Source organism: Gorilla gorilla, chromosome 10 (assembly GCF_029281585.2).
Source record: "Gorilla gorilla gorilla isolate KB3781 chromosome 10, NHGRI_mGorGor1-v2.1_pri, whole genome shotgun sequence".
NCBI classification, from domain to species: domain Eukaryota; kingdom Metazoa; phylum Chordata; class Mammalia; order Primates; family Hominidae; genus Gorilla; species Gorilla gorilla.
Window position 1 is genome coordinate 119,043,187 of NC_073234.2, and position 22,848 is coordinate 119,066,034.

Here is a 22,848-nt window from a genome sequence, read left to right on the forward strand (position 1 = left end):
TAGTTATGTGTGATAAAAAAGAAACTTCAGCAGAATTAAATTTAAAGGAGTTTAATTGGGCAATGAACAATTCATGAATCAGGCAGTTTCCGGAATCACAGCAGATTCACAGAGACTCAGTGAAGCCATGTGATGGAAGAAGATTTATAGACAAAAAAAGGGAAATGACATACAGAAATCGGAAGTGAGGTACAGAATGGTTGGATTGGTTACAGCTCAGCATTTGCCTTATTTGAACACAGTTTGAACACTCAGCAGTATATGAATGATCACAGTATGGCTGCTGGGATTGGCCAAGACTCAGCTATTGTTACAGGTGCATACTCCTAAGTTAGGTTTTCAATCTCGTCTACCTATTAAGCTAGGTTGCAATTCATCCACAAGGACTCAAATATGGAAGTACAGAGTCCTTATCAAGCCATGATTAGTTCACTTTAACATGTGTAACCAAGTCTACATAGAGAAAACAAAAAGTTGACAACAAAGCTGTTAAATGCAGTCACTGAAAACAGAGACAGTGTTTCCTGAGGTTCTCAGCCCTGGCATGTGCAGTCAGCTACTCCCCAGAAATGCTTCCACCCATCTTTATGATTCCCTCTCCCCAGGCTCTAGGATTCCACCACTGCCTGTTCCTTGCCTGCCCAGCTTTTCTCTGGGCTCTTTCTGGATCATGGTCTCAGCATAGATCCATAGGCTTCCAATTAAACCGTGGGCCCCACCTAATTCTAATGGTTCCCTTCCTTTTGGGAGTTCACAAATAATTCCCTAAGGTGATCAGTGATTGTTGCTCCAAATTAAAGAAACAAATTTGAGACTGGCTTGTTCACTCTCTTATTTTTGGCTGCCCCCAGAAGTAGACTCTGAGATAGAGATTTGAGTAACAAGTAGTTAGTTTATTTGAATGGTGATCCCAGGAAACACGAGGATGTGAGGAGGTAATATGGGGAAAATAAACAGGATGTTATTAAGCCAGGTGCCACTGTGGACCACTGGAGCCTGATGCCCCGGGGAGCTCTGGGGGTCGGTGCAGAACACACAGCTCAGTCATCTCACCTGAGGGGAAAGGAGCCATAGTGTGATAGGCAGAATAACGGCTCCCTGAAGATGTCCACATCCACATCCAAATCCCTAGCACCTGGGAATATGGTACCTTACATGGCAAAGAGAAGTTAAGGTAGCAAATAGAATTAAGGTTGCTAATCAGCTGACCTTAGGATAAGAGATTATCCTGGGTTATCTGGGAAGGCCCAGTGTTAATCACAAGGGTCCTTAAGGATGGAGAAGGGAGGCAGAAGAGGAGTGTCAGAGTTACGAAATATGAGAAAGACTCGATCCGCCAATTTCTGGCTTTGAAGAAGGAAGAGCCATGAGCCAAGGAATGTGGGTGGCCTCTCGAGGCTGGAAAAGGCAAGGAAACATGTTCTCCCCAGAGTCTCCAAAAAGGAGCACAACACTGCCAACACCTTGATTTTAGCACAGTGATTTTGGATTTCTGACCTTCAGAAATGTAAGACAATAACTTTGTGTGGTTTTCAGACACTAGGTGTGTGCCAATGAGTTACAGCAGCAACAGGGAATTAATATACATAGTCAAGTGGGGAGAGTTTTTCACTCCCTGCCACTTAGAGTGTTTATAGGGAGCACCCAGGCCAAGCGCTCGTCCTAAGGTTCACACAAAACCCTCAGGCTAAGAGCTGTGGATCCTGGAAGTTAGCTGGAATGCTCACAGTCGCAGTCAGTAAGGTCTAAAGAATGTGGGCATGGTAGAAACAGTGTCTGCTAGATCCACGTCTCCCAAAAAGGAATATATTGGGTAGCTTTTTGCCAACACCACTTGGGCCCTGACTTTTGTGGAAAAATTAAACTCAGTAGAAAACTGCTTCGATTCAAATACTTTTGGCAAGAAAACCTATGCACACACAACACATCCCACCGCCATAAGTTTGCAAACTGTGATAAATTTTATCTGCAATTGCAGAGGCATTGCCTTGTTCTAATCCATAAGGTCCTTTTAGGCAGGTGCTGTGGTATCTTTATCTCCAGTACCTTCTACCTGCTGCCTGCCTGGTAGACACTCACTACACTGTTGTTGGATGAATAAATGAGTGAGTGAGTGTATGACTAGGTGAATCAATGAATGAATTATCTAGTTTGCTCCAGTGATGTTCTCCTGACCTGGAAGCATGGTTTTAGAACCCAGGCTTTAGACTCAGACAAGGTTTCAGCTCTAGGCCTGCTAATCGTGGAGACATAGGTAAGTTTATGAAGCATGCTATCTGTGACTTCATCTGTAAAGATAGAAATAATATTGCCTCCTTTAGAAAGGATTTAATGGGATAATAAGTGCATAATAAATGTTATGATTATTATTCCCTAGCATCCCCTAATCATAGGTGTTTCTTCACCCACTGTTCCGTAGAGATTATTTCATAAGACTGTTAGCAAAAGCAAATTTAAAACAGATATTGGAGCTGGGCTCAGTGGCTCACACCTGTAATCCCAACACTTTAGGAGGCTAAAGCTGGATCCGTTGAGGTTAGGAGTTTGAGACCAGCCTGGCCAACATGGTGAAACCCCATCTCTACTAAAAATACAAAAATTAGCCGTGTGTGGTGGTGCGCACCTGTAATCCCAACTACTTGGGAGGCTGAGGCAAGAGAATCACTTGAATCTAGGAGTCTGAGGTTGCAGTGAGCAGACATCATGCCACCACTGCCCTCCAGCCTGGGTGACAGAGCAAGACTCCATCTCAAAAAAAAAAAAAGGATATTGGTGTCCCATGTGTTTTTAAAGTTAAACATTACATTAAAGGACAGCAACTAAAATGTAATCAGTCAACTATATAGAAATAGCATGTTTCCTTCCAAATTTACCCTTCCCTGCCATTTAAGAATTGAAATCACATATGCTAAATAAATATTGAAATGGGAAGGAGTAAATAAAGCATCCAGCATTGCTTAGTTCCCAAGAAAGCCTAGTAATTGTCTGGAGATGACAAATTAGGAAGAAGACCCATGTTATCTCCAAGACACTGGTGTTGGTTACTGATGAGCACAGATGCGCAGGGAAATTCCCAACATTTCCAAATAAAGGAAGTATCCTCCCTTCACACTTAGTGTTGTGGAGAAAGGGCAAGTGAAAGGGAGAATGATGGTCTCAACACCTAAATTTTTTTTTATACTTTAAGTTTTAGGGTACACGTGCACAACGTGCAGGTTAGTTACATATGTGTACATGTGCCATGTTGGTGTGCTGCCCCCAGTAACTTGTCATTTAACATTAGGTATATCTCCTAATGCTATCCCTCCTCCTTCCCCCAACCCACAACAGGCCCCAGTGTGTGATGTTCCCCTTCCTGTGTCCATGTGTTCTCATTGTTCAGTTCCCACCTATGAGTGAGAACATGCGGTGTTTGGTTTTTTGTCCTTGTGATAGTTTGCTGAGAATGATGGTTTCCAGCTTCATCCATGTCCCTACAAAGGACATGAACTCATCATTTTTTATGGCTGCATAGTATTCCATGGTATATATGTGCCACATTTTCTTAATCCAGTCTATCATTGTTGGACATTTGGGTTGGTTCCAAGTCTTTGCTATTGTGAATAGTGCCGCAATAAACATGTGTGTGCACGTGTCTTTATAGCAGCATGATTTATAATCCTCTGGGTATATACCCAGTAATGGGATGGCTGGGTCAAATGGTATTTCTAGTTCTAGATCCCTGAGGAATCGCCACACTGACTTCCACAATGGTTGAACTAGTTTACAGTCCCACCAACAGTGTAAAAGTGTTCCTATTTCTCCACATCCTCTCCAGCACCTGTTGTTTCCTGACTTTTTAATGATCGCCATTCTAACTGGACAACACCTAAATTTTTAAATAAGAAAACTGGAAACTTAAACTGAGACCCAAGAGAAAAACCTCCAAGCTCTGGATTCCAATAGAACTTTCTGTGATGATAGAAATATTGTCTGTTTGCACTGTCCCATACAGTAGCCACTAGCCATACATGACTATTGAGCACCTGAAATGGGGCTAGTGCAACTGAGGAGTTAAAATTCAAATTTCACTTAATATCATTTAATTCAAATTTAAATAGCCACATGTGGCTTGTGGCTACCAAATTAGACATCATAGTTCTAGGACATAACAATTAAGAGAACAGGCTTTAAACTCAGCCTGACCATAGTTTGAAACAGACCCTAATTGCTGTGTTACCGAGGGCAAGCTATTTAAATCCCCTAAACCTTTCTCATCTATAAAACAGGAATAATAACATCTATTTCTTGGGATTGACAACATAGCAAAGCTCTTAGTATTATGTCACAAGCACTCAATCAATGGAAGTATTAAGTGAGGACAAAAGTAATCCAACAGCAAGCAAGTCACTGATGAATGAATGGATGAATGAATGACTCAGCGATGCCTGGTCATTTCCCACTGACAAGGACTATGGAGACTGCAAACCTTTTCATCCAGGCATCCACTGGGTGACAGTGTTGTGTCATCCAATGAGATGTTGGTCCCGGGAGGTGGCCATTCTGCCTGTAAGTAGGACAGCTCCATTAGGTGCAGTTTATTTTTAACACTGGCTGTAATCTTCTGTGGGGGCACTCTCCTACCAGACTGCTTGTTGGTTTAGAGATGATTTCGAGCTGCACCAGCCAAAGATTTTCATCTCTGTGGCCAGTGCCCCAGCCTGCTCAGTGCCTCCTTCCCAGCTAGCCAGATTGCAAAGCCCGTTTTCTCTAACATGATCCCCAAATCAATCACACAACCATGTACTGCTAAGAAGAGTCACTAGTATTTGCTGGGCACCTGCTGTGTGTCAGACCATGTGCAGAGGGATTTCTTTGGATCCTCACTATGACTCTCCAAAGGAGGTGGGGGTTCTCCTTTTATGGATGAAGAAGCAGAGAGGGTTGCTCAAGGCCATGCAGCTATTATGGGGGGAGAGGCAGGATTTGACCCCACATATGTGACTCCAGAGCCTGGGCCCCTAAGCACTGCCCCAGTCTGCCTCTGGTGAGTGTCCATCATACATTACACACCAGACAGGTGGAGTGGATCCTAAGAGTGATGAGATTAGGTGCCCAGTCCCAAGGAGCTGGAAATGTGGGTGACAACTGTGATGATGCAGAGTGCACAGCCCAGACAAGATCCTATGGGAGCACAGGAGAGGGAGCAGCTTACTCTGCTATGGGGCATGTCACAGGAGCATACCATCCCTCTGACCAGCACGGCCATGGCTTTCACCACTTTAAAGTCACACCACCCAAGTTTTATGTGTCTCTAGAGATTTGCTGAGACTGGTTAACAAGTACCAAGGGCTCTTTCAATGATGATCTGGGAAACCCTCTGCCACTTACGTCTCCTTCCCAAGGGCATGTTCCTGGCAGCAGCTGGCAGCCTGCAATGCAGTGTCAGAGGCTTCCAAAAGCTGCCAGTGCCAGGCAGTCAATCCAGTATAGAGGCTGTAGTGGAAGATAGCATGAAGGGAGAGGCTCATGCCAGGGCCATGGGCCAATACCACACAGCCAGGAGGGCAATCTTAGTGACAAGGACAACACTTGTAATTTGCATCTGAGTTGGGAGCAGGAGCCCTCTGTGCCCCTCACCTTCCTCCACTGGGTGCATGACAACAATTAGGGCAGGAATCATCACTGTATCTCCTAGAGCCTGGCTTCCCACTACACTGTGAGCTCCTGGACTTTAGATATTATCAATTACTGACATGTTGTATACCTAGTGCCTAATACAGTGCCTGCTACTAGGTAGGAGCTGGGTAAATATTTTTGAATTGAATTGAATCTTCTCCACTGAGCCCATAGTACACTCCCTCCTCACCCCACTTATCTCCATAACCAACTTGACTGCTCTCCAGAACTTGTTTATTCCAAAAATCCACAGCCATAGGTAGATATCAAAGTGCTTGGCTAAAATAGAAACAATGTCAATTGAGTTTTGAAGAGAGGATGACACTGCAAATCCAATTTAATTCTTCAGTTATTTAAGGGACTGCTTGAGCTAGTTATCTCCCATTTTTTCATGTGTGATACACTGGTAGTAATGATACCTACCTCAAAGGATGTGGTAAATTAGATAATGCAAGACAACACACTTGGCAAAATGCCTGATAGATAGTAAGCACTCAATAAAGAGAAGTGTGGGGCCTTGGGTGCAAAATTTAAGGAGGCATCAAAAAAACTCAGTAATCAAGACCAATAACTGCACTGATTTCCTAGGGCAGCTGCAACAAAGTACTACACACTGGGTGGCTTAAAACAACAGCAACTTATTGTCCCAGTTCTGGAAGCGAGAAGTCAAATATCAAGGTGTTGGCAGGGCCATGCTCCTTTTGAAGCTTCTAGAAGAAGGTCCTTCCTTGCTTCTTTCAGCCTCTGGTAGCCCCAGCTGTTTTTAGTTGTGACAGTATCACTCCAATCTCGGCCTCCCTCTTCACATGCCTCTTCACCTAATGTCTGTGGCATCTCCCCTTCTTATGAGGACACCAGTCATATTGAATTATGGGCTCACCTTACTCCAGTATGACCTCGTCTTAACTCATTACATCTGCAATGACCCTATTTCCCAATAGGGGCATTCTGAAGTACTGGGGATGAGGACTCCACCATATTATTTTGGGAGACAAAACTCAACCCATGACAATAATACTTTTAAAATTATTGAACGAAACATCAAAATGCTAAATAACAGCAGGATGCAGCTCTGCACTTGCACAACCCTGTTTCACTCTCCTCACCCTAATCCTGGCCCTGCCAGACAATGTCTTTATCTAAAATTTAGTTGCGTAGTTGTTGGTATTGTTACAGGGCACCGTAAAAGATGTGGGGAAATACAGAGGTGGGGAGGTCATTCCAAGCGGTTCCAATCTAATAGGGGAGAAAATATATACAGATTGAGAAAGAAAACAGCAGCCCTGACAGCTGTCCCCTGGCTGCTGGCCTAGTTGCTACCAGAGAGGCTGTGGTGTTCTGCTGCTGAGCATAAACAATGTCACAGAATATCACCATCAGAAAAAAGACTCACCATATCCATGGAGGAAAAGACAAAAACTAAGCCAGGGAATAATCATGTCTGAACAGAGACTCAACAACAATGGACAACCATGAGAATTACCCAGCAGCTGCCTCTCCTGGCTGATATAAGAGCCTACTGCTACTTCTCCCAGAATGGCTCACCCTTGCTTCTGACTTGGTTTGACCATTGGTGCGCTCCTGGTGGCCTTCAGCTGTCAGATATTAACAAACCTCTAGTTGTCGTAGGGTGCAATAGTGGACACGGAACAAAGAAAGTGCTGCTGGAGCCAGAGGAGCACAGATTGTTTGCAGACCACTGAGATGGCAACACAGAAATGGGGGCTTTGGCTGGCCTTGAAGGATTCCAGTTAGCACACAAAAGGGAGCACAGCAGAGGAAAAGCCTGGAGGTGTGAACGTGCAAGATGCATTTCCTGCTGCTTCCACCTGGCATGGTCTTCCCTGGGCCAACCCCACTTTATCTTTTCCTGTCCAGCTCCCATTGGTTGGTCATGTCATAGCATTTATCCCAGTGCATTGTGATTGGCTGTTTTCTTCTGCCATTAGATTTTGATCTCTTTGATGGCAGAGACTTTGTCCTGTTTATTTTTGGGCATTAATCTCTAGCGCAGTACTCTGAACATAATATGTATTCCATAAGTGTTTTGAAGGAAGGAAGATGAATAGTGAATGAATCATCCCACATGCTAAGAATCTAAGATGTATAAAATAAAGTGGTGAAAGATGAAAATGAAATTTTGTCAAGGTTAGAGTCAGGTTGGAGCGGCCATTGTTTACCAAACTGAGAAATCTAAATTTTATTTGGTTGGTAATTGAGAGTCATTGAGATATTTTGGGGAAGGTCACCCTGATGCCTTTGCTAATCAAATGAAATGAATGAAATGGAGAGGCAAGAAACTGGAAATAGCAAGACGAGGTATCATGCTACTGTAATAGTCCAGGCAAAACATGATAAAGGCCTCAACAAGAATGGCACCAGTGGAGATGAAGAGCAGAAGATCAAGGTGGGAGAGAGAGACAGAGAAAACAAAGGATTTGATGGCTTATTAGATGTTTGGAATACTTTAAACTTTATTCATCCTTGCTTTGCTGGTATTTCTGGTTAAGTTTTTAAGCAGGTGCATCTTCTTAATTATGTTTCATTTGAGCTAACATTAAGTTGGCTTACGTGCACCGAAGACACGTGTAGTAGGCAGAAAAATGAGCCCCCAAAATGTCCTAATCCCTGGAACCTATGAATATGTTAGGTTATACGGCAAAGGAGAATTAAGTTTGCAGGTAGAATTAAGGTTGCTAACTGGCTGGCTTAAGATAGGGAGAGTATCCTGGATTATCCAGGTGAGTCCAATGTAATCACAAGAGTTGTTATAAGTGGATGAGAAAGACAGAAGAGAGAACCATAGAAATGGTAGCATGAGAAGGATTTGGCCTGCCATTGTTAGCCCTGAAGATGGAGAAAGGGTTTCATGAGCCCAGGAATAAAGATGGGCTCTAGAAGCTAGAAAAGACAAAAGAAAAGATTCTCCACTAAATCCTCCAGAGGAATAGCAGCCCAACTGAAACATCAATTTTAGCTCAATGAGTACATTTTGGACTTCTCACCTCCAGAATTGTAAGATAAATTTGTGTTGTTTTAAGCCACTAAGTTTGTGGAACTTGTTATGACAGTGATAGAAAACTAATACAACATGCTGCAGACAGGGCTGGCCATAGGATGACAATGGCCTAGCCTGTTAGTAAATCTTGCTACAAACCAACCACAAACTAAAGAGTTGACCATTCACATTCATTTCAAATGCCCTTCATTTATCATCCCTGAAATGATCTGTCACTGGGCTAAAACATCAAGCTAGAAAATATGGCATGGTTATTCTAGACCCTTTGGAATATTTTCCTTTTTTTATCCTTGCATCACCCCATCAATAGGTAGGACTTATTTATATAGATATCTGCTACCAACAGTGATTGAGTTAGTAGTAGCTTTTCTCTTTTAAACATAACAGGTGTATATAAGACACTAAATTAATTCTCTTGTTGAGGTATCCAAAGATGAAGTAAATAGTTTGAGAGCAGGGAAAAGAACTCCAATGCACATGATATGCCTCATATGCTTTATATACATTATGTTACTTGACTCTATAGAAATCCCAGGAAGTAGGCATTCTTATCCATATGTTAAACTTAAAAAAAAAAAAAAACCTGGTGCTGATAAAAGGGAGAGGAGCCAAAGTTCAAACAACATGCAGAGTCTCAGCAAAGATGATCTGAAAATACTAGCTTTCCAGAATGTTTAGCAACAGTCTATGTCAGGTAATAAAAATCCCCCACTTTCTGTCTCCAGTGTGCAACTGTGTGCATGGGGTGTGCAACAGTGGACTAGATGGCGATGGAACCTGTGAGTGCTACTCTGCGTACACTGGCCCCAAGTGTGACAAGCGTAAGTACTGCTAGTTCCCTTAATGCCACACCAGATCAAATAGGCACAAACGTATGCATTTCAATTTTGTATCTGTTACTGGTTCTCTGCAGGGGCAAGGTACCACCAAAAGTTTTCTGGAAAGAAACCAGAAATTAAAAAGAGAATATAGAAGAGAAAAGGAAAGAAGAGCAGGGAAAGGGAGGAGGAGGAAGGGAGAGAACAGAAGCAATGTGGTGTCAAGGCTGTAGCTGTGTTTTAGGAAGGTTGAACTGGAGGCCAGGTGAAGGGTAGAATGGAGAGAGGGACACTGGGACTGGGAAGCCAACACAACCCATCGCAACAAGTGAGTCACCTGGTAAAGGAGATACAGCATCTTCTTAATTATGAGCCTCAAAGGCGGAACACATTAACAGCCCTAAGGAAGATGAAAGGGTGCTTCACCAACGCTGAGTGATTCACCAAAGGCCACACAACTAGTAAATAGGAGAGCTGGGACTCAAGTCATTTGAATCCATGGGAAATTCTGAAAGCAATCCATTATACTGGGTCCAATCAAGAGCTGGAAACCAAGGGGTGATTTAAACAAGGGAAGTTTAATAGGGATAATTAGTACGCTATGATAGGAGAGCAGCTGTAAAAATGCAAACAGAACTCTAGAGAGGATGGAGCATAACAAAGGAAGGAGAAATTTGGAATGGGGTGGCCGTCCCCAAGGCTGGATTTAAACCTTGTTGGAGAGGGTGTGGTGGGTGGCCGAGAAGTTTGCTGTTTCATCCAGGCCAGCACTGGACCACAGTCACCTAGCAGGCATGGGGCAACCCTCCAGGGCCTTGGGGAGCTGAGGCTGGTGGGTGAGGCACAGGAAATCAGGGGCCTCTCAGGCAAAATCCTGGAATACACAATGTCTATGTCGAGAGGGCTGTGGGAAGGTGGTCGCTAGGTCCAGGCCAAGGATGCAAGGTCAGCCACTGAGGAACTCTGGGTGCACCGCTGGGGCAGAGCATCCCTGAACAGACCCTGCAGCAGCAGCAAAGGAACACGCAGCAGCAGCAGCAAAGGAACACGCAGCAGCAGCAGCAAAGGAACACGCAGCAGCAGCAGCAAAGGAACACGCAGCAGCAGCAGCAAAGGAACACGCAGCAGCAGCAGCAAAGGAACACGCAGCAGCAGCAGCAAAGGAACACGCAGCAGCAGCAGCAAAGGAACACGCAGCAGCAGCAGCAAAGGAACACGCAGCAGCAGCAGCAGCAAAGGAACACGCAGCAGCAGCAGCAGCAAAGGAACACGCAGCAGCAGCAGCAAAGGAACACGCAGCAGCAGCAGCAGCAGCAAAGGAACACGCAGCAGCAGCAGCACACTGCACCCCGGAGGCAGAAAGAGTTCCCGCCTCCCACCGTGTCCCGCCAGCGCCCTCTACTGGCAAAACTTAACATCGACCTGTGAAAGAGAAACTCACAGGATGGCAGAGCCGGGGAGCTGAGATGTTAAGAAATCGACCATTCTGCCTGTGCCACTAGCCTCATTTAACTTATCCTCGGGACTTTAGTCTCCTGTAAAATGAAAGGGTTGGGTGAGATTGAAAGTCAGCAAATGCAAACTCATTTTATTGGAAGCGGTTGAGATGCCGTGAGCGGAGGTAGTAACAGGATGAATAAACTCAGCCTCTGCCTTCTTCCTGTAGCTGGGACAACCATGAAAGCCTCCAGTCCAAATGCAAAGGCAAGTGGGTAGGACAGGCCTTCTGTGGTCCTCAGTCAGCCTCCTTCCTTGGCCACTCCTGCCATTGTGCAGTGGACTCCTGGGCAGAGGCCTTCTCAGTAAGGCAGGAGACCCAGTCCAGAAGCCGGCCTAAGGGAAAACCCTAATAGATATGCTTCCAAGTAAAAAAATAATAATAATTCTGTCCAGTCAAATGACAAGAGACTAGGACAAAAATATTTAAAATTCACATGGCAGATACATTTTTATAACAAAAAATTGGATTCATGTAAAGTCCAAAGTCTAAATTTCAGAATAAGAAATGAAAACAGGCCGGGCCTGGTGGTTCATGCCTGTAATTCCAGCACTTTGGGAGGCCGAGGCGGGTGGATCACCTGAGGTCAGGAGTTCAAGACCAGCCTGGCCAACATGGTGAAACCCTGTCTCTACAAAAATACAAAAATCAGCCAGGCATGATGGCGGGTGCCTGTAATCCCAGCTACTCAGGAGGCTGACCCAGGAGAATCGCTTGAACCCAGGAGGTGGAGGTTGTGGTGAGCCGAGATCACACCATTGCACTCCAGCCTGGGTGACAGACTGAGACTCCGTCTCAAAAAGAAGAAATGAAAACCAGCAATAAACATGAAAAAGGTGCTAAATCCACTAATCGTTACGTACATACTTATTAAAATGCAGTCATATTTGGAGTCCTGGAGGTTTATTTTCATTTGTTTTTTTATTTTTGCCCACTATGTTACAAAGATTGGAAAGACAGATAATATCCATCTGTGGGTATGAGAAAAATGACAGTAAGAATGTGGATTCCTACAACCTATGGGAGAAATTTATTTACTAAATTTGAAGGTATGCTTATAGTATGCTTCTGTGGCCCCAATTCTAAGAATTTACCCCGGGAGAGGAGAAGAATTAGACAAAGGTAAGCATATATGATCAAATAAATTTATGGAAATGCTATTTGTAGGAAGATAACAAGCTGAAAACAACTTGAATTCCCACCTGTAGGAAATTGGTTGAATAAGTTGTGCTACATCCTATACTAGTTAGGATAATGCTAGTTGCTATAAAAAATAAACACAAAACTTCAGTGGCTTAACACTATGGTTTTAAAATTGTGCACCAAGGTGTCCCAAGGTACTATAATCAAATTCACTGGCTACTATTGGTATTTTAAATTTCTTAGGGAAACACAGAGATACATCTGTCAGATACCACATGAACTGCTAGCTTGAGTTGGTTCACAATTTCAACATGAGGTCGCACTAATTCCTTGCAGTGACATCATATCTTTGCAAAGGTACATTTTCAGTGATTGCTATGATAAAAGACAAGTACCGTGTAAAAATCAATGTGACTGAAATGAGGGTGCCAGTCTCCAATCTGTATCAAACTTTAAAGTTTGAGAAGTTGTGCAGTGTCCAACACACTCACATGTCTTATACGTAGGTCAATGTGGTTACTTAAGAATAGACATTTTTCTATTAAGCATGTCACTTTTTCAAATGGCTGCTAAGTGATTCTAACAACTAAATAAATGAATCTTTTCGGTGTTTCTTTTGATGTCGGGATACCATGAAAAAATTACTGGGAACCTCTGGCTTGACACTAAAGAAGTACAGTTCTCACTCATGTAACAGTCCAATGTGGGTGTTCCTGGCTGGCGCCAGCTTCCCCCTACATGATGATTAGGGATCCAGATCTTTCCATCTTGTGACTCTGTCATTCTCTAGTACCTCAGAGTGCTCTGCTTCCAGCCATCACAGATGGGAAAGAGAAGATGGAGAGGCACCTGCTTATGAAAGTCCAGGAAAAATATATAAAACCTCTACTCAATATTCCATCAGAGTGAACTAGTCACGTGATCTTTCCTGGACATAAAGTGGGGTGGAAAATGTAATCCTGAAGGAGCAGCCACTTTCTGCCAAAACTTCAGGTTTATGGAAGGGGTGGGGGAATAGTCTCTGTGAACTATTTTACTCAACTAGCCACTGTTGGGAGACAGTTCTCCATGCATCTCTCATATGTGTGCACATCTTGAGAGCAATACACTGACTGCTCTTTGTTCCAGATCATCTGTTCAAGGATGTTTGTATACTGAACAGACTTGGAAGACATAGTATCTCCCTCAGGAGCAAAGGGCAGGCATGCTCACTGCCAGTGCCTCTCAGCTCCAAAGTCACCCTTTTTGCCTGCTCTGTGATAATGGAGCTGGGCTTTATAAATGATTCTCCTTCACTAGCTAGCAAAACGTGAAGCCTTATCAATGAAGAGTGCCAGAAGGACTGTAGAGGAGGAAGCCGGGGCTCTCTCCCTCTTTCTGGTTTGACTCACTCACCAGGCTCCCGAAAAACAGCTTTTCTCTGTTTCTTAGCCTCACATAGTTTCTCCAGTGCCGGGTTCCTGCAGAGCTCAGCTCCCTCCAGCATTTGGCCACTGCACACTGTCCAGTGCTTGACTCAGGAAGTGGCAGCACAGCCAGGAGCCCCAGACTGCACAGGCCCATGCCTCAGCCCAGGGGAAGGCTGTTCGGTACTCCTCAGCCCCATGCACAGCAAGGACCCTGAAGAGCTGGTCATCTGGAGAGCTGGACACATCCCCTGAATCCCACACAGCTGGTCTGGAGCTGCCCAGGCCTGAACCACACACAGAGGTGCACTGCATGACAGAGAGGTGGCTTCTTAGCTGCTGCTGCCAGCAGCGCCCACTGGCTAACAGATTCCTTTGGCACCTAGTGAGTTCCAAGGCTTGTGACCTCCCCATGCATGACCTTCCAGCCACCCCAGAGAGCAGATTTCCAGCAAATATTGTCAAGGCATCTCTGCAACTTTGCTATCTAGTGACTAACGCCATGCTTTTTCCAGTGGTATTCAGATCTCAGCCTGGAGGGAAGAAGGTTATACGTTGGGTACTTGTCTCAGCCCTAGTACTGTAGTTGCTCTTTATAGACCTGCTATTTCTTTATTCTTTTTTTTTAATTTTATTATTATTATACTTTAAGTTTTAGGGTACATGTGCACAACGTGCAGGTTTGTTACATCTGTATACATGTGCCATGTTGGTGTGCTGCACCCATTAACTCGTCATTTAACGTTAGGTATATCTCCTAAGGCTATCCCTCCCCCCTCCCCCCACCCCACAACAGTCCCCGGTATGTGATGTTCCCCTTCCTGTGTCCATGCGTTCTCATTGTTCAATTCCCACCTATGAGTGAGAACATGCGGTGTTTGGTTTCTTTATTCTTTAGAATTATTTTATTTTAAACTCTCACTAGCTGATTTTTCATGATTTTAATTGTTCATAATCCTTTATAGTACAACTTTCCCTGTTCAAATAATTATGTGGTTTCTGTCTCCTGCTTGTCCCTAAATAATACATTGCCCATTTTTAAAAAAAAATAGGTACCCTAAGATCAGGGCTCACCTCCTATAATGAAACCCACTGCATGTACATGTCTCAGTCTAGTCCTCTTTGAATTGCCCCATGGGAATTGAGGTTTGGAAAAACTGGTGCCAAAATGCTGGTACCCTGGCTGCTGCCCCTGCTGTAAGTATTAAGCTGTACTTCACTCTAACCCAGAAGTTTTGTATCTTCTACCAGCATCCATGAAACTTTATTAGCCCAACTTGTTCACTTTGCAAGTTGGCTGATGTCAGACTCTTCATAGCTTTTGACAGCGATCTACGTCACACCTACCTTTTGAAATACTATGCAATTACTAGAGATCAAGGCAGATCCTTAAAGACTTTCATAATATATTGTTAAATTAAAAATTACATTGCTAAATATTTTAACAGGATTCTATTTTGTTACAAAATCAGACAAATAAATGTTATAAATTAGTATATTTTATTGATTGATGATATCGGTAAATTTGGGAGACTAAGAAGAAGACAATTTTAACTTTATGTGTTCTGTATTTTTTAAATTATTACAATGAGTTTGTATTGCTTTTTAATAAAAGGGAATACTGCAGTTTGGGGGTCTTAAGAACTGGTTATTCTACTAATGCAAGTACTTCAACAATTTTCCTATGCAGCCATCCCTGAATGTGCAGCCTTGCTCTGCCCAGAAAATTCCAGATGTTCGCCTTCCACTGAAGATGAAAACAAACTGGAATGCAAATGCCTTCCCAATTACCGAGGCGATGGCAAATACTGTGACCGTGAGTAGAATTTGGATTCTGCTAGTTTATTCATTGAGATGTTTAGGTTATTTGACAGGAAAAAAAAATCTCACAACCTCCTTAACACAATGACCATTTCTATTTCTCTCTGTGTAGTTGAGTGAAACGTACATAAAAGGTGCCAAGCAAAATGCTCAATAAATGGCAGCTTCTCCTTCTCTTATGAAAGCACATATATAGATTTTTACATGTTTCCATATCACCTTAATCAATGTTAGAACATTTAATGCTTCTTATTTTATCTTTTTTATTTTATTCACTTTATAAAAAGCTGTATTATGTATCAGTTAAAAACATGGACTCTCAAGCCAGACTGTCTGGGTTCAGTCCCAGATCTGCCTTCTACTGACTACATGACCTTTAACCTGCCTGTGTCTCAGTTTTTCTGTCTATGAAATGGGGATAATAATGGTACCTACTTTCAGGGATTATTGTAAAGATTACATGAGTTAATACATAGCAAATTCTTAGAGCAGGGCTTAGTACATATTATAAATTCTGTAAGTGTTAATGTTTTCTTTCATGCTGTTTTATATTTAACTACATACACAAAATGGCCTACTAATATATCAACACAATATTTGTACAATTTCTGATGGCCATACATAAATCTGTCTGGTTCAGGGGGAAATGAAAGGAAATGTTTGTCTTTGAAAACTGTGAGTTGCCTTTGCGGTTTTGATAAGCTGTGATCCACTGTTGCTCACGGTTCAGTTTTCCTTCTCCATCCCCGTTAACTAACTGCCTCTCATTTTGCTGTTGCCTCTCAAGCCATCAATCCATGTTTACGAAAAATCTGCCACCCTCATGCTCATTGTACGTACCTGGGACCAAATCGGCACAGTTGTACATGCCAAGAAGGCTACCGTGGGGATGGCCAAGTGTGCTTGCCTGTGGACCCCTGCCAAATTAACTTTGGAAACTGCCCTACAAAGTCTACAGTGTGCAAATATGATGGGCCTGGACAGGTGAGCAAATGATGCAGGGAACTGATGTATCTAGAAGTTTGACAAGCCACTATGCGTCACAGGTATCATTTGTCTTCTATGCCATCCCAATTCTCCCTTTCAATGTTCCGCTTGGTCTTCCCCTCCAGACAGTCCTCCATGTGCTCAGAGCCTGAAATCAGTGCCTGCTCACCCAGTCTATCCTTTAAACTCACACTTTCCCAGCTCCCCATCCAAACTTAATTGTCTTACGTTCTCTCCTGTCACAGTCCTATATGGTGTTTGGCAAAATATACACATAATTCAAAATTAGATTAACAAATTAACTGTTGAACATATGATTGACTTTTACCAGCAATCCTCCATTCTGCAATGGCTTTCTAATTTAAAAGGTGCTCTTAGAACCAAAAATACCCTGTTCCAAACGAATGAAACAGATAAAATGTCAGGCAGCACTGATAGATTATAGGGAGCAGTGGGAATATTCTGAGGAGAGACACTGTCCCTCTAAATGACATCAGGACCTTGACTGATAAAAAATCTGGTCAGGAGACCCTCACTGAGGAATCCAGTGGAAAGAGCCTTGGCCCTAATAGCACATTCGTCCATTGAGTATTTATTTAGTGGATGCCTTCTGTGTCCATAACTGCACATCAAGCCTTCAGTGAAGGAAATGTGTCCATACAAAAAGGTATTGCTGCACAGGTAGGAGGAAGGGCTCAGTGCCTGACCCAAACAGCCATGCAGTCTAATCACCTGGTTGCTAGCTGATGGGAATGTTCCTAGAATTCCCTGCAGAGAATCCACCCAACCTTTCCTCCAAAGAGAAAGGATATATTATGCAACATTTTTCTGCTATCAATTTCTGGGGCAGGATTGCATAAAAATTCAAGGGGCTAAATTCCCATCTGTAAAATGAGGGTCTTTATGGGAAAATTAATGTTATGCCATGAATGTCAAGACCTCGCATGTGAGATAAAAAATATGCTTTATCTCTGAAAATGGGTTCCAAGACAGATTTTCAAGTCTTAGAAATTCTCCATTGTTCACACAGAAGCAGCACGTGCATGATTCCAAAGCAGGGTTTCTCTACCTCAGCATTTTTCACATTTTGGGCTGGATAATTCTTTGTGGGAGGGGGTTTTCTTGTGCACTGTGAGGTGTTTAACAGCATTCTTGACCTCTGGTAGCACCGCCTCCTCCCATCATGGCACTCAAAAATGTTTCCAGGCTGGGCATGGTGGCTCATTCCTGTAATCCCAACACTCCGGGAGGCTGAGGCGGATGGATTGCTTCAGTCCAGGAGTTCAAGACCAGCCTGGGCAACATAGCGAAACCCCATCTCTACTAAAAATACAAAAAATTAGCTGCGCATGATGGTCCACACCTGTAATCCCAGCTGCCCGGAAGACTGAGGTGGGAGAATCACATGAGCCTGGGAAGTAAAGGCTGCAATGAGCCAAAATTGCACCACTACACTCTAGCCTGGGCAACCAGAGTGAGACCCTGTCTCAAAAAAAAAAAAAAAAAAAAAAAACTTGTTTCCAGATATTGTCCAGTGTGTCCTAGATTGAGACTCCTGGTTGAAAACCATTATTCTAAAGCAATAATACCTCCCATTTGGACATCAATTTCTGCTCACCTATAGACAATCTAAAACTGGGAATTATGGAGCTAGGGAGGTCAAGGGTTAGGAAACAAGAAAATTGAAGCTAAACTTTATAAGCAAGGAGTATAAGCTTTCCAGTAGGTGACATGTGTAAACATGATTTCTACTTTCAGATACTTTGACAAATTTTTAGTTTAAGTCCACACTTCAGACATACTCTGAGTGAGTTTTTATGGAAGAATAAAAATACAAATTAAAGAAGAATGCCAGCTGAAGTAACTAACTAGGATCCTATTTGTTTTTCTCTCCCTGTCTACTGAAGTCTCACTGTGAGTGTAAGGAGCATTACCAGAATTTTGTACCTGGAGTGGGGTGCAGTATGACTGATATATGTAAATCAGATAACCCGTGTCATAGGAATGCAAATTGCACCACCGTCGCACCAGGCCGAACTGAGTAAGTCTTTTCAATTCCTCCACCAACATTTCCAAGTGGTGAAAATGGTGTCCAGTCATTGCTGTAAGTTTCTTGAAGGGGAGGAAATGTGTCTTATTCAGCCTTGTATCCACCCCCACCCCACATAGTAGGAGCAAGGATTGTAGTAGGTACTCAATAAATCTTTAATTAATTAAACACTCAACAATTATTTCCTTTATAATGACCTTTAGAATACTCTGGAATATTGATGTGGCCTGATAACTTGATATGAAGTGGTCAGAATGTGGGAGAAGGAAGCCACTGCGACTGGGGAAACAAATGGTTGTTGAGATTACAGGGTTATGACCTCTAATGTACATGCCTGTTTCCTCACTCATGACATATTGCTTGTTAGTGGTGCAAAACAAGACTAGGAAAAGTGAATAAGCACTAGTGGTGTTTCCTGGACTCTAGGTTTCAAAAGAAGGGGTTTACTGTGAATAAAAACATTTGTGTGAAAGTTTCTGAGGCAAAGGCAGCTCACATGATAGAAAGAAGATGGTATTTGGACTAAAGACCTAGGTTTAAGTCTCAGCACTGATACTTACCAGATGCATGACCAAGGAAAGTGGCACCATCTCTCTGGCCTCAGTTGCTCCATGTGTAAAATGAGCACAGTGATTTATACTCCATAAGGTTGTTGTGGTGATTACATGAGAGAATGTTTCTAGAAACTATGACACCAGTGTAATGTGTTTTCATTAGTGACTGACCCAAAGCTAGAACCCAAGTCTTTGACTCGCAGACTGAGGTTTCTATCTCTGTTCCATTTTCAATTCTCGCTATCATCAGCATCTGAGAAAGACTCATAGTGCCATTGTGAGCTCAAAACCACAATCAACATCGAACCATAGCGTGATAAAACAGTTTCTGTGATTCCAGAGCCCCCTTCATCTTTTGGGAAGTTCACACCTTTTATAACTGGGTGGTCAGTGTGTAGATTTGCCCCGACAGGTTGTATTATCATCATGTCCTATCTGGACAAATAAATAGATCTGTACTTATTGTACATGGAGTGGAAAGAGCTGGGATATCAGAACACTTAGGTTCAAATCCCAAGTCTGCCCCTTACCTTACCCTCTCTGAACTGATGTTTCTTCAACCATAAAAGGGAAAGAACTATACCTCCCACCAGGGCTGTGCTGAAAGTTAAACAGGATTACATTCATCAATCTCTGAGAAGAAGCTGGCACCTAGAAATCCCTCAATACATGTGAATGCACACACAAATACACCACAGCCATGCATATAGGCACAGAGGCATCCAACACACATATGCATCCAGGCACACCCTCCCCTCAAACATATATTCTGGCAATACTGAGAACCAAACAAGCTGGTGTATGCATGTTTTACCACCCTCTGAGAAAGTCTAAATAGAATACCTTAAGCGATCTCTTTCCTTGTGTTTGAGAAGATAAAATCTAAAAATGAAATGGGAATATCAGAATAATATAAGCTGCTTCCAAATTTGGGTTTAGAATGTCAGATAACCTAACATTGTGATGTTAGGGGTACATGTATCACCCACAAACCTTCCCACACCTCAAGTTGACTGTCTTCAGCCAAAAAAAGGCCTAAGTAAAAAAGCTAGCTAAGTTATATTGATAAAATATGAAGCCATCAGTCCTCAGGTAATTTAGTTCATCTGGGATAAAAATTTATTTCATTTATGCCTTCGCAATATGGCAAGTAGCTTATGCAGAATCTTCAAAATCAGACTGCATTTGTCACAGAAGACCACCTGATCAACAAGGGTGGGTTGAAACATGAACTCTACCACTCCCCCTGGGGTGACCTTAGGCAAGACTAAACTTTTCTAAACCACAGTTCCCTCACCTGTCAAGTAGGTCTAGAGACCAGGAATCTCTGCCTGTGGAGAGCTAATGAGTTCATGTATATAATATGCTTTTAAATGCTAAGCTCCATTTTGATTCTTATTGAGAACAAATAACTTTATGCTTTGCCTTTTTATTTTTACTTATTAATAGATGTAGGAAGTAAGGGACAGTAGAAGAGATGAGCATTTCTCTCTCATTTAACTAAACTCAGCTGAAAAATAGCCAGGACACGGCTGAGTGGGCCTATTGTAATAAGCACAGTTTACATTCCAGTTGTGCAAAAGTACAAACAACAGTGAAATGTAGGGACTCTTGGAACGTTAGTGACATTGATGATATTCAGTGTTTATATAAGATCTGTACAGGTTGGGATATCCTCAGTGTAAACAGTCTTCCCAAGAGTCCTTTCCAAGGCAACATGGTACAGTGGCAAGAGACATTCTCAGATGGATCTAGGTTTAAATCCCAGCTCAGCCACTGCCAGATGTGTTTCCAGCAGTTTGACCCTTAGACCTGGGCAACAGGAGCCCCTCCCCTGGGCACTGCATGTTAGAAGCTCCCATTCTGGCCCTCTGCTGGCTACTCCAGGGCAAGGAATCTGAACATCCAAAGGGGCATGCTCCCCAAGAGCCTGGGCCCCCCACTAGACCACACTCGGGGTACTCAGAAGCCTGTAATTTCCTGCCCAAACAGCTCCAAACCAGCTTCCAGGGCCTGAGACCATTCCCAGGGTATGGAGGGTGTGGCCAAAAGTGGCTGTTCATAGCAGGTGCAGATAAGCCAGCATTATCTCCACCATACTCGTGAATATACCCTTGCCTCAGGTTCTGCTGAACTACTTATTATTTGTCTTGGTCTGTTTGGATTGCTATAATAAAGTACCATAAACTGAGTGGCTTATAAACAACAGGAATTTATTTCTCACAGTTCTGGAGGCTGGGAAGTCCAAAATCAAGGTACCAGTAGTGTCAGGATCTGGTGAAGCCTGATTCATAGGTGGTGACTTCTTACTGTGTCCTCCCAAGGTGGGTAGGGGGAGGGAGCTCTCTGGGACCTCTTTTCTAAGGGCACTCATTCCATTCATGAGGCCTTTACTTTCTTGATTTAATTATTATACCTCCCAAAGGCCATGCTTCCTAATAATACCATCACAGTGTGGGTTAGGATTTCAACATATGAATTTTGAGGTGAACACAAACATCCAGTCCATCGCACTGTTCTTCAAACATGCCGTGGTGCTCCCCACTCCTGGCCCTTGCACGTGCTCTTCCTTCCACTTAGGATGCCATCTCCATGCTCCACCCACCTCCTGTGAGTCAGCCTAACACCCTGCTCCTTCAATGGCCGGCCTAAGTATCTCCACCTCTAGGATGCCTCCCCGTCCTCCCAGTGCTCTCTGATGCCCCTCCCTCTGGGCTCCCAGAGCACCCTGGAATGTGTCTATGAGAGAATTTAGGGTCCAGAACTGTGATAAGGATGTAGCATAGCGGCGGTGAGCACAGGCGCTGCCAGTTACAGGCTGTGTGATCTTGAGTGAGATACTTAACTTATCTGTGCCTCAGTTTCCTTATCTAAAATGGGGCTAATAACAGGACCTACCTTATAGGGTTGTTGCATTAGAAAAGATACCACACTGAAGCCCTTATAAGATTATGTAGCATAAGAGCTATTAATAAATGCTGGCTATTATTATAACTTATCTCAATCCCCAACTAGAATATAAGGTCCGTGTCTTACTCATCTTTGCTGCAACAATGACCGTCACCAATTAACACAGTGAAATGATAGGTACAAAAAATATAAACAGATAGAATGAATAAGACCTAGCATTTGATAACACAACAGGGTGACTACAGTCAACAACAATTTATTGTACATTTTTAAATAACTGAAAGAGTATAATTGGGTTGTTTGTAGCACAAAGGATAAATGCTTGAAATGAGAGCTATCCCATTTGCCTTGATATGATTATTATGCATTGCATGTCTGTATCAAAATAGCTCATGTATCCCATAAATGTATACACCTACTATGTACCCACAAATGTTAAACATAAAAATAAAATAAGAAATAAAAAACAGTGAAATGAGTGAGAATTTGGAGGAACAAATGAAACAATGAAGAAATGAAATGAACCAGTGAAGAAATAAAGGAAGCAACTGTACTAAGACTTTGAGACACCCTATATACTAACTAAATCTCAACCAGCATTAAGTGTAATTAATTTTAACCCATAACTATAAAATGCAAATGGCTTCTGGGTGTTTTTAAAGCCTTAAGACAGCAAGAGACATTTACTCCTAATAAAAAGAAAACAATTTCCTAAAGAGGTGATGTTGTGAATGTTCCATGACTCAACTGAGAACAGTTAAGTCAGAAACTGGTCTCATAACGTCTCAGACTTTGGACTGAGATTTGAAATAAAAATTTAAAATAGTGATGTCTCATGCATTCCATTAGCACTGAGGCCATTAAAATATGATTCTCCTGCAATCCTTAGGAAAGAAAGGCCAAGTCACTTGACACAAAACAGACCATTGGCCACCTAACAACTCAAGAAACTTTTAGAGAGAAACATACTCAGTGGTTTGTAAA

At 42.8% G+C, this 22,848-nt stretch overlaps 1 protein-coding gene across 1 annotated transcript in view; it reads left to right on the forward strand.

Annotated features, from left to right (window-relative positions):
• Positions 1–22,848, forward strand: part of STAB2 (stabilin 2) — a 178,496-nt gene that overhangs the window by 35,730 nt on the left and 119,918 nt on the right. Inside the window, exons 6-9 of the mRNA XM_055357855.2 lie at positions 9,403–9,498; positions 15,233–15,358; positions 16,151–16,347; positions 18,258–18,391. Of these exons, the coding sequence (XP_055213830.1) occupies positions 9,403–9,498; positions 15,233–15,358; positions 16,151–16,347; positions 18,258–18,391 (553 nt within the window). The remainder of the gene's footprint in view (positions 1–9,402; positions 9,499–15,232; positions 15,359–16,150; positions 16,348–18,257; positions 18,392–22,848) is intronic.